This window comes from Phacochoerus africanus, chromosome 8 (assembly GCF_016906955.1).
Source record: "Phacochoerus africanus isolate WHEZ1 chromosome 8, ROS_Pafr_v1, whole genome shotgun sequence".
NCBI lineage: Eukaryota > Metazoa > Chordata > Mammalia > Artiodactyla > Suidae > Phacochoerus > Phacochoerus africanus.
Window position 1 is genome coordinate 48,366,600 of NC_062551.1, and position 12,496 is coordinate 48,379,095.

The 12,496-nt window shown below is 51.6% G+C and overlaps 1 protein-coding gene across 1 annotated transcript in view; it reads right to left on the minus strand.

Moving 5' to 3' along the window:
* Positions 1-4,647: 4,647 nt before the first annotated feature.
* Positions 4,648-12,496, minus strand: part of FCGBP (Fc gamma binding protein) — a 43,461-nt gene continuing 35,612 nt past the window's right edge. Inside the window, exons 18-20 of the mRNA XM_047791314.1 lie at positions 8,146-8,529; positions 4,946-5,217; positions 4,648-4,821 (exon numbers count right to left, since the gene is read on the minus strand). Coding sequence (XP_047647270.1) covers positions 4,812-4,821; positions 4,946-5,217; positions 8,146-8,529 — 666 coding nt within the window. The 3' untranslated portion in view covers positions 4,648-4,811. The remainder of the gene's footprint in view (positions 4,822-4,945; positions 5,218-8,145; positions 8,530-12,496) is intronic.

The following is a 12,496-nucleotide window of genomic DNA, read 5'->3' on the forward strand; positions in this document are numbered from 1 at the left end:
AGATGAGGAGGGAGGCATGTTCTATCTGCGGGAAGAGAACGCAGGCAGCAAGGGTTGCAGGTGCCAAGGCCCTGAAGCAGGAAAGGTAAGGAGGGTTGCAGAAACAGTGAGGGATGTGGTCGGGGCAGAATAATCTCGGGGAGAGTGGGAGGAGATGAGGGTAGAGAGGTCGACAAAGCAAATTGTATGGAGCTTTAGGGTGATAATTTTGGCTTTTACTCTGAGAGAGAGAGAGGTTCCTGAACAAAGAAGGGATATAATCTCACTTGGGTCGCCTGGCTGTATGTGGGAAACTGAGTGAAGGAATAGGTTTGGGAGACCAATGAGGGCCCTGCTGCAATGGATCATGATGCAGGCAGAGGAAGGGGTGAGGAGTGAGCAGATTCTGCCTAAGTATTGAGAAATTTTTGCTTTGTAATTTTATAACTTGAATATGCATCCTATATTTGTTCCTCAAAACAAAACAAGTGGGAGTTCCCGTTGTGGCGCAGTGGTTAACGAATCCGACTAGGAACCATGAGGTTGCGGGTTCAATCCCTGCCCTTGCTCAGTGGGTGAAGGATCCGGTGTTGCTGTGAGCTGTGGTGTAGGTTGCAGACATGGTTCGCATCCCAAGTTGCTGTGGCTCTGGCGTAGGCCGGTGGCTTCAGCTCTGATTCAACCCCTAGCCTGGGAACCTCCATATGCCGCGGGAAGCTGCCTTAGAAAAGGCAAAAAGACAAGACAAAAACAAAAACAAAACAAGTGGCATTGGAGTTCTCTTGTGGCTCAGCAGGTTAAGGATCCCAAGTTGTCAGTGCAGCGGCTCAGGTCACTGCTGTGGCTTGGGTAAAAAGCAAATACAATACAATGCAATACAATACAATACAATACAATACAATACAGAAAAAGAAAAAAAAAGAGTGGTACTATGAGAAGTTATTAACAACCTCCAGGAGAATCCATTGGTGTGTCCTGTTCCTTGTTGTGTCACTTTATACCTAGAACAACCTGGCACAGTGGGTGCTCGGCTAGTTTATGTTGAATGAACCTATGCTGTCTTTTTTTTTTTTTCTTTTCAGGGCCACACCTGCGGCATATGGAAGTTCCCAGGCTAGGGGTAGAATCAGAGATGCAGCCACCGGCCTTCACCACAGCCACAGCAACACCAGATCCGAACCGCATCTACAACCCACACCACAGCTCATGGCAATGTTGAATCCTTAACCCACTGAGCAAGGCCAGGGATCGAACCTGCATCCTCCTGGATACTAGTGGGCATTGTTACCTCTGAGCTATGATGGGAACTCCAGAACCTATGATATCTTGAGTTCTCTGTGCGGGGATTCCAGCCGCACAGTAACTTTCCTGAAATTTTTTTAAAATGTTAAGATGGAACATCTGCTGAGTCTATGCTGGATTTCCAGGAGCTTCGTAATAATTTGAAAGGCTTCAATTCAGGATAAACCTACTACTTAGGGATTTTATTGTTGCCTTCCCATTATAAATAATTTTTTTCTAAAGAAGGAAAATACTCAACAGACTGTATTCTGGAATCCTGGCACCATCTCCTGGCTCTGATACATTTCACCTGCTAACTGGCACTGCTAGACCTGAAGTTGGCACTACCAGTGAATAATTGGCGGGGGCGGGGGGAATCCCTGCTGGTTTTGTGCTGGGGACACAATGGTGACTGAAAGAGACCAGTTTTCCTGGAGCTGCCAGGCCAGTGAGGGAGACAGACAGACTGGTCCCTGGACAGGGGCAGCCGTAGAGACATCAGGGCCAGGATGGGGGAGGAATAGGCAGAATGGTCAGGGGTGGGATAGGGGAGGCACTGAGGGCTTTTCCAGATGTTCCCTATATCTTCAGATCCCTCTGCCTTTTTTTTTTTTTTTTTTTTTAAGGGCTGCACTCGCGGCATATGGCGGTTCCCAGGCTAGGGGTTGAATCGGAGCTACAGCTGCCAGCCTATGCCAGAGCCACAGCAAAGGGGGATCCAAGCCGTGTCTGCCACCTACACCACACCTCACAGCAACACCAGATACTTAACCCACTGAGCGAGGCCAGGGATCGAACCTGCAACCTCATGGATACTAGTTGGGTTCATAACCCACTGAACCACAACAGGACCTCCCTCTGAACCTTCTTTTACCTGGCTGCTCTGACCACAGCCTAGCTCTCCCCTGAAGATGTGTCTTTCCATGCAGCCCTTCTAAGCAGAGGCTTCTCCTCAGCCTTCGTGCCCACTGGGCCTGTTGAAAGGATAGGACCCTCTGTGTTTCTCGTGGCCACTTCTAAACCATTCACTGCCTCCTCCCTCAGCCCCTAACTTGGAAGTTTATCCACAACCCCTGCTCCCATTCTTCTTACCCGCACTATCAATTCCCAGGTGACTGCAGCTCACTGCATCTTTTTAGCTCTGGGTTCACTGCCACCTGAGCCGCTCTCCTCATGATTCTTGGCGATTTCCAAAACCAGAGAGATGACCCTTTGACCAGTCTGCCCTCTCGATGCCTCGACCTTTTCCCGTCTGGCAGTCGTGTTCTCCACTCACCCCTTCCCACAGTCACCCTTAGATTTTGCTGGGGACGCAATGGTGCCTGTGGCAGCCCCAAGGTCCCGGGCCCAGAGAGGAGAAAGACCCATCCCCAGACTGCCAAATCCCCAAACTGCAGCCCCTGCGGCTCAGTGCCATGCATCTCACTGTCTGTCCAGCTCACTCCCCCTAAACCTATTGTTCCGAGGATCCTTTGGCCCCAACGAGCCATTAGGCTGAGCTCCTTTCCCTCTTACCATCTCGTGGCCACATTACTCTCACCACCCAGCCTGATTCCTCACCCATCATTTTTAAAAAATTTTTTTAAATTTATTTTTTGCTTTATAGGGCCACACTCGCGGCATATGGAGGTTCCCAGGCTAGGGTCGAATCGGAGCTGTAGCCACCGGCCTACCCCACAGCCACAGCAACACCAGATCCGAGCTGCATCTGCAACCTACACCACAGCTCACAGCAACGCTGGATTCTTAACCCACTGAGCGAGGCCAGGGATCAAACCTGTGTCCTCATGGATACTAGTTGGGTTCATTAACCCCTGAGCCATGATGGGAACTCCCTAACTGTATCTTTTTCACCCAGTTGAGTCCACTCTCTACCTCCTCTTCACTGCACCCTGGCAGCTAAACGTGGATGGAGAAAACCCCATACTCACTCTGGCTGCTTTCACTTTGGATTCACAACCACAGACAAGTGGGCCCTAATGCTGCCCAGCTATCAGATGTTCCTAATTCATTGGTTCTCCCATTTCCTTTTTTCTTCTTAGTCGTATCAGTAACACGTGCATTTTTAAATGTTTAAGGCATAATTTACATACCATAAAACCACCTAATTTCAGAGTTTCCTTGTGACTCAGTGGGTTAAGGACCTGGCCTTGTCACTGCTGTGGCTCTGGTTATTTCCGTGGCACAGGTTAGATCCCTGGCCTAGGAACTTTCACATGCCACAGACGTGGCCAAAAAAAAAAAAAAAAATTAATGTGTTGGAACCTAATCTCCAATGTGATCATACCTGCAGGTGGGGCCTTTGGGAGGTGATAGGTCATAGGGTGGAGCCTTTGTGAATGAGAGTAGTGGGAGTGCTTTTATAAAAGAGGCCCAGAGAGCTCCCTTACCCTTTCAGCAAGTGAGGACATCTGAGGAGACAGCCATCTATGAACCAGGAAACAGGCTCTCACCAGCCACCAAATCTGCTGGCACCTTGATCTTGGACTTCCCAGCCTCCAGAACTGTGAGAAAATTAAATTTCTTTCTTTTTCGATTTGCTTTTTAGGGCTGCACCCGCAGCACATGGAGGGTCCCAGGCTAGGGGTTGAATTGGAGCTGTAATTGCTGGCCTACACCACAGCCACAGCAACTCGGGATCCAAGCCTTGTCTGCGACCTACACCACAGCTCATGGCAATGCTGGATCCTTAACCCACTGAGGGAGGCCAGGGATCAAACCTCTGTCCTCATGGTTACTAGTCAGATTCACTTCCGCTGAGCCACAACAGGGACTCCCGAGAAAATTAAATTTTTGATGTTTATAAGCCACCATTCTACAGTATTTTTTTTTTTTTTTTTGGCCATGCCTGCCACGTATAGAAATTCCCAGGCCAGGGACCGAATCTGAGCCATAGCCGTGATCTATGCCACAACTGCAGCAACGCCTTATCCTTAAGCCCCTGACCTGGGCTGGGGATGGACGCTGCACTGCCACAGAGAGAACACTACATCTTTAACCTTCAGTGGCACGGTGGGAACCCCCATTCTACCGTGTGTTGTCACAGCTGCCTGAGTGAACTACAACATGTGAGGAGACTGCGGGACGGCGAAATTAGCTTGCCAGGGTTATGCACGGTAAAGTTAGAATCTGCTGGTCTTTTGTTTCATTTTCTCCTTCTTCCCTCCACCCAACTGTTCCTCTTCTCAGCCATCCACTCTTCTAATCATCCAGCTCCCCATTTGCCCACCCACTCCTCCCCCAATCCACCCATCTATCTCCATGCATCCATCTTCTCATCCCTTCGCTAATAAATATTCATCACGTGCCAGATTCCCCAGGCATCTGACACCTGCTGTGCAGGAAGGAAAGTCAGCGATGAGAAGGCAGAAGACAGACACATGGATATGCAGCTTAGCTTAAGATATTTATTCAGTGCTTTCCACTGGGCCTCAGTGGCGCAGCAAAGGGGGAGAGTGGGTGGGGGCACAGAGTGACACGGTGCCCCCTTCAGTTACTGCCACCTCCAGGGGGTTCAGGTCCTGAAGTCCTCATTCCTGGTGGGTGACTATTCAGTTGAGACTGCAAGAGACAGACACTTAGCACTTCTTCTGGTAGCCTGAGCACCCACCCTGACCTCCCCCTTCCCCTGAGGACCCCGGTGCCTCTGCCCCAAGCAGCCTGGCTTCCAAGCTCCGTCCCTCACCATGGGGAGAAGTCCTGTGCTCGCCAGTCCTCCAGTGTCGCCTTCCCCTGGGAGTCAAGCCCATCATTGGTCCGGTCCGCGTCAAAGTTTCCACAGGCCCCACACAGCATCCCGGCATGGTCATCACTGACCATCACTGCCAGCTGCCCATCGGTGCCAAGCCGCACCCGAACCCCTGCCTTCTGCTGGACTAGCATGGAGCCGTCAGGATTCCGATGCACAAACACAGATGTTAACACCTCAGCGGGGAGACTGACTTGGAGCCCATTCACCTGGTGGTTGGTAGAGGGGGGCGGGGAGAACACAGAGGTGAGCCTGGGAACTGCAGAAGTGCCAGGGGGTTCCCTGGATGGAGACCCCACGGAAGACAGCAAGTTCAGGGAGCAAAAGCAGGGGCAGATGCTGAAAGGGAGGAAGACTGGGTGGATGCACCAGATGGAGAGATGGGTACCTAAGACAGCTGGAGATTTGCACAGATAGATAGAAGGATGGAGAGTGGATGGGTGGAGAGATGGATCCATGGATAAGCAGGCCTGCATACAACATTCCAAGGGCGGCTGGGGCTGGGGCGGGGAGGAGCACTGTACCAGAGATAAATGAACAGTCCATCAAGCCCCAGCGTCATCTTATCTGATTCTAGTTTTTCAAACAAAAGAAACTTGAGCATGTCCAGTGAAGATACTGGTTCCCTAACAAGGCAACTCCATCCCTTATTTTTTTCAACGCTGATTTCTGAAGACAAGTAATGACCTAGCACGTATAAGAATCACTTGAGAAAATTACTGTTTCTCTATCACAGGCTGTGGACTCAGTAACCTTGGTAACCTTCTGAGTTTTTTCCTTTAAAGAACTGTTGTCTGTTTTCTTTGATGAGTTAATCCTTTTACAGGTGGACTCCTTAGCAAGCCTTCTTCCAAAAAGTTCTTTTTTCCTAAATGCTTTTGTATAGGCCTTTTCCTCTGCCAAATGATTGGAGAGAGGGGTAGGTCGATAGGAAAGATAGATCTAAGAAGACAGATGGATGGGTGGGTGACTAAGTGGAATAAGTGGTGGAAGGAATGGAGGGAATGAAGGTGGAAGGCGGGGAGAAGAGGGGATGCAAGAAAGAGGGAGAGAAAGATGCAGTGAAGGACAGCCGGAGAGGTGGGTGCAAAGTTTCACCTGGAAGTAGAAGAACTGAGGGTCTGAGTTTTCTGGGTTACCCAGCACAAGGCCTGGTACAGAGGGAGCAGGGACGAATGTATTCACAAAACCAGGCTTCTCCTGGGTACCCTCTGGGGGCCAGGCCTTGATCTGGGCGCTGGGGACAAAGCCATGACCAAGAGGATCACGAGATCCCTGTGTACCTGGGGGTTACATTCGAGTGATGCAGAGAGGCAACAAACACAAACAAAGAAATAACGGATAACGTTGGAGAGGGAGAAGCACTGGAAGGAAATAAAAGAGAGCAACAGCGAGGAGACGGGATGGAGCACGAGAGCTTCTGTAGGCTGGTAGCAGGGAAAGGGCTTCCTGTCGAAGTGATGAGGGGACGAGATCTGGAGGATGAGAAAAGAGCCAATGCTTAGGAAATCTGGGAGAAGGGCACCGCAGAAGGGGGCATAGCAAGTGCAAAGGCCCCGAGGTGGGAACGAGCCTGGTCTGCTGAACGAAGAGCAGAAAGGCCAGCCTGGCCTGCTATCAGCCTAACCAACGAGGGGAGAAGTTGTAGGAAATGCGACTGGCAGGGCCAGCAGGAGTCAGAGCACACAGGGCCTCCCAGGCCGTGGAAGGGAGGTGGCTTGAGTTTGGAACCCTGTCCTGGGAAGCCACCGCAGAGTTTTAAGCAGCAGAATGGCCTGATCTGTGTCTAGGACATCTACCTGCTGGGTAGAGAATGGTTTCTGGACAAACGAGCAAGGGGCAGTTCAGAGTAGGATCGAGCAGAGTAGGATGGAGCAGGTTGGAGCAGAATTCGCGTTCATCCAAATTATGGATGGAGCAGGGGGCCGGAGGAAAGGAGCGATGCATCAGGAGAGAACTCCAGCTTCCCCACGTCCAGCAGGACTGAGTCTTGGACCATCTCTGTGTGCTGGTGGAAGATGGAGACCACCCGCTGGCGAGCGTGTGGAGCTCAGGCTCTGTCTCCCCAGTGCGCCCGGAAGACACCAGGATGTCTCTGCAGTGGACGAACAGGTCATGGAAGTAGACATGGGAACTCGAGAGCCGCCTGGCGCCTGCCTGTGGGTCTGAGGCTCCAGAGGGGTGTTTGGGCCACAGCTGATTGGACTGTGAGTCGGCATCAGCCCTCAGTGGAGCCCAACAGACTCTCTCAGAAATCTGGAACTGGCGTGGTGAGAACCACGGGGTTTGGCAAATGCAAGGCAGTGGTAAGTGATGAGAGGCAGTGGTAAGTGACGAGACGTCAAGGCACAGAGGGGAGGAATGGACTCACGAGGCAAACGTGACAGGCCTGAGGGGGCCCTAAGAGCAAGCTGAGACCCAGCTGAGGGAAGGGTCAGGGGTCAGGGGGCCTGAAGCCGACAGAGTCCAGAGGTGTTCCCACCGGGCCCTGCAGCTGGGGTCCATCCCGGTCCCCCGTGTTCACACAGTTACCACCAGCACCCCCTTCCCATCAGAGTGGTTCATAGCATGGGTGCCCGTGGGTTCAAAGCCACCCAGGGACTCTCTGGGTGACCTGAGTACATGACTCCACCTTCTTCCTAGTTTCCCCTCTGTGTAAAATGGAGAGAATGACAGTCCCTGTCTTGTGCGTAGGTTGTGGGGAGTCACAGAGGAGGAAGCTGGTTTGGTGAATGGCGAGCCTAAAAGATGGAAGTACAGATCCAGAAGACACTGCCAGGGCAGCTGGATGCAGCCACTCCTGAGGCTCTCTCCCTAGATTTTCTAGTTATGTGGGCAAGACATTCCTGTTCGCTAAAGCACTCTGACTTCAGTTTCCTGTCACTTGCAACCAATAGAGTCTTGGTGAACACTGCAATCAAAACTAGAAAGTTACTTGAATGTGTTTTTGCTCCTCGAGAACGCAGCCAGAACAGAGGGACTATCTATGAAGTGCCGAGACAAATCCAAATAAGAGGCCAGCTGCAGAGATGGGAAAAGAGAACAGAGAGCAAGATAGACGGGCGGCCAGGCACACAGGGACACTGCAACAGGACAAGCAAAGCCCGGGGAGACAGGCCCCTGGTGCCCGGGCTTACCCACACGCCCTTGTTTCGGGTCACGGTCACCAGCCCATCTCGGAAGAAGAGGTGAACCAGGCCCACAGCTTCAGCTTTGCCGCTGCAGGGCTGGACGTCAGCGACCACACGGTACCAGGGGATGGCCTCCCGGAGTCCTGGGCAGCGGTGAGAGAGCTCGTAGACGCCGGGGGAGCGGATGGCACTGCGGGCCCCATCGAACGTGGTGAGGTTGGCATCCACAGAGAGGGAGCAGAGACCTTGGGGGACCCAGCAGTCCCAGGCCCCAGCCTGAATCTCGCATATGCGGCCTGGTGGGCAGCTGACCTCCTGGCATGTCAGGCCGGTGCTTGAGGAACAGGAATAGCGCTTGCTGCAGTCTGAGGTCAGCAGGGAGGAGTTCGCCTGCGCACAGGACAGGGCTGGGTCACAGAGGTGTGGTCGACTGCAAAAATGGCTAGAAGCCCTCAACCCTTGGGGTCAGTACAGAGTGACTTCGCAGCCACTTCCTTGAAGAAACGGAGGTTGGGAGTTCCCATCGTGGCTCAGTGGTAACAGGCCCAACTAGTATCCATGAGGATGTGGCTTTGGTCCCTGGCCTCCCTCAGTGGGTTAAGGATCGGGTGTTGCCATGAGCTGTGGTGTAGGTTGCAGACGTGGCTTGGATCCCATTTGGCTGGGGTGTAGGCTGGCAGCTGCAGCTCCCATTCGACCCCTAGCCTGGGAACGTCCATATGCCACAGGCGTGGCCCTAAAAAAAAAAAAAAAAAAAAAAAAAAGAAATGGAGTTGATTTTCCTTTCCCCGCAAATCTGGGCTGGCCTTGAACCTGTGACTTGGTTATTACAAGGCAGCAGAAGCAACGCTGTGCCAGGTTCAAGCCTGGACCGCAAGGGATCTTACAGCTTTAGTCCTTCTCGGACCCCTGCCTAACTGATGTGGGCCAGCCTGCCTGAGGATGGGAGACTCCGTGCAGGAGACAGCCAGACCTCAGATGACCCACTGGGGGACTACACACGTATGAGTGAGCCCAGGGGGTGGCAGAAGAACTGCCTGGCTGAGCCTGGCCCAAACAGCAGAGTTGCAGAATTGTCAACCGAACAAAGAGTTGTTTTAAGCCACTCTGTTTGGGGGGTAGTTTGCAACCCAATAAAAGCTAACTGATAAAGGTAGGAGTGGGCATTGGAGACATTCCAGAATCCTGGCACCCACAGCTCAGAACGCAGGGCCCCAGAAACCCAATTTCAAGAAACAGACTTTCTCCTGGTTTTCTCCTGCCCGACTGGCTGCTCTTCCTTCATTACATTTTTTTTTTTTTGTCTTTTTCCCATTTCTTGGGCCGCTTCTGTGGCATATAGAGGTTCCCAGGCTAGGGGTCGAATGGGAGCTGTAGCCGCCGGCCCATGCAAGACTACATTTTCAAGTTCCGCCTCGTCTCCCAAATCTTGAACATTATCCTTCCCAGGGCTCAGTCCTCAGACCTGTTCCTTCTCTCTCTACATTTGCTACTGGTGATCTCCCTAAATCTCATGAAAACTAAAAGCAGTATCTGACCCTGGCCCAGAGCAGAGGTCGGTGGAGGTAACTGTTATAGATAGCATTATTCGGACAACAGGGGAAATTCGAATACAATCTTTTCCTTTTTTGGGGGGTCTTTTTAGGGCCACATCATGGCATATGGAAGTTCCCAGGCTACCAGCCGAATTGGAGCTGTAGCCGCCAGCCTACACCACAGCCACAGCAACGTGGGATCCGAACCACATCTGCAACCTACACCACAGCTGGCAGCAACGCCAGATCCTTAACCCACTGAGCAAGGCCAGGGGTTGAACCCACATCCTCATGAAGACTAGGCAGGTATTTTACCCGGTGAACCATAATGGGAACTCCCGCAAATGAGTTTCTTTATTCCTAAGAAATCCATGCAAAAGTATTTAGGGATAAAGGGGCGCTATATCTGCATCATACTTTCAAATGGTGCAGAAAAAAATGTATGTGTGTGTAGGGGTCAGGGCCAGGATGGGAGCTGCTGGGGGTGGGTGGAGATGATAAGGCACAGGCAAAAAGGTCAACAGCTGAAAAACCCAAGTGAAGGGTGTGCAGGAGTTTTTTGTACTATTTTTTCAATTTTTCCCAAGTTTGAATTCTTTTTTTTTTTTTTTTGGCCACACCCATGGCATATGGAAGTTTCTGGGCCAGGGACTGAATCTTAGCTGCAGCTGTGACCTATGCCGCAGCTGCAGCAATGCCAGATCCTTAACCCACTCTGGGGGCTAGGGATTGACCTGAGCTGCTGCAGAGACAACGCTGGATCCTTAACCTGCTGCACCACAGTGGGAACTCCTTGGGTCTGAATTCTTTAAAAATATGTTTGAGAACTTTAAACAAAGTGAATGTATTTCATGAAAAAAATTACCATCTCTATACTGATGACTCTCACATATCTCTAGCCCAGACCTCTTCTCTGCATGGCAGACCCACCAATCTCAGAAACCTTCTAGCACAGGCAGAGTGGTCAAGGCTGGGCCGGGGAAGCACAGGGTCTGTGAGAGTCCAGAGGAGGAGCCTAACCCAGCCTAGGGGATCAGGGAGGGCTTCCTGTAGGCGGCGAGGCCTGAAGGAGTTGGAGTTTGGTATCTTCTTCCCTGGAAATCCTGGACTTCCAGACCCTCTAGCTGCTGTTAATAAAACAGGGATGGATGGGGAAGGGATGTGGGACTCCATCTTTCCTTTATTTGATAAATATGCTCTGGAAGAAGCAGAGAGCCTCGTAGTCCAGAGGATGAGCCCAGGCTGCTGGGGTGTGAATCCCGGGCTCCTCACTTGCTAATGGGCAGCCTTCAGCTGGCCTCTTTGTCACAATTTCCTCCTCCATAAAATAGGGAACATAACCCTAGAACCCGTCTCAGAATTGTGGTGACTATTTTTTTTTTGTTTTGTTTCTGTCTTTTTGCCTTTTCTAGGGCCGCTCCCGCAGCATATGGAGGTTCCCAGGCTAGGAGTCAAATCGGAGCTGTAGCTGCCTGCCTACACCACAGCCACAGCAACAAGGGATCCGAGCCACATCTGTGACCTACACCACAGCTCACGGCAACGCCGGATCCTTAACCCACTGAGCCAGGCCAGGGATCGAACCTGCAACTTCATGGTTCCTAGTCGGATTCGTTAACCACTGCGCCATGATGGGAACTCCAGAATCATGGTGACTATTACATGACTTTACAACTGTAACAAACATGGTGCCTAGTGAGAGCTCAAAAAACATCAATCCCCCAAATAAATTAACTAATAACTTTCAATTCCCGCTACTAAACGATTGTTAGCTGTGCTACCTACTGTGTGTAGGGTGAGGTGCAGGGCTCTGTGAGAGCCGCTTGCACAGTCACCCCCATTCCTCAGGCAGCTGTGGTGCCAGGATGATGATTAACCCCATTGTACAGATGAAGAAAGTGGTGCTCAGGGAGGGGACTGCCAATTAGGCAGGCCCAACAACTGCCCCCTCATCAGGTCCTAATGCCTAAATGTCACCTTATTGGGAAAAACGGTGCTTGCAGGAGTTCCCGTTGTGGCTCAGTGGTTAATGAACTCGACTGGCATCCATGAAGACATGGGTTCCATCCCTGGCCTCGCTCAGTGGGTTAAGGATCCAGCATTGCCATGAGCTGTGGTGTAGGTTGCAGACATGGCTCAGATCCCATGTGGCTGTGGCTGTGGTATAGGCCAGCGGCTACAGCTCCAACTCGACCCCTAGCCTGGGAACCTCCCTATGCTGTGGGTGCAGACCTAAAAAAGACCAAAAAAAAAAAAAAAAGGTGTTTGCAGATGTGACTAAAGCTCTTGAGATGGAGAGATTATCCTGGGCAGGCCTTAAATACAATCATGTATATCCTCATAAGAAGGAATCAGGAGTTCCTGTTGTGGTACAGTGGAAACGAATCTGACTAGGAACCATAAGGTTGAGGGTTCGATCCCTGGCCTTGCTCAGTGGGTTAAGGATCCGGCATTGCCATGAGCTGTGGTGTAGCACAAACATAGCTCAGATCTGGCACTGCTGTGGCTGTGGGGTGGGGCGGCGGCTACAGCTCCAATTAGACCCCTGGCCTGGGAACCTCCACATGCCATGGGTGCAGCCCTAAAAAAAGAAAGAAAAAAAAAAAAAGAAGGAATCAGAGGGAGAGTTTGTGACCCACAGAGAAGAGGAGTGGGAATGTGACAAGGAAGCAGAAACTGGAGTGATGGGGCCACAAGCCAAGGAATGCCTGTGGTCACCCAACTCTGGGAGAGGCAGGGAACAGATCTTCCCCTGGAGCCTCTGGGGGGAGTGCTGCCCTGCCCGCCTCGTGGCGCAATATACTGATTTCTGACTTCTGACC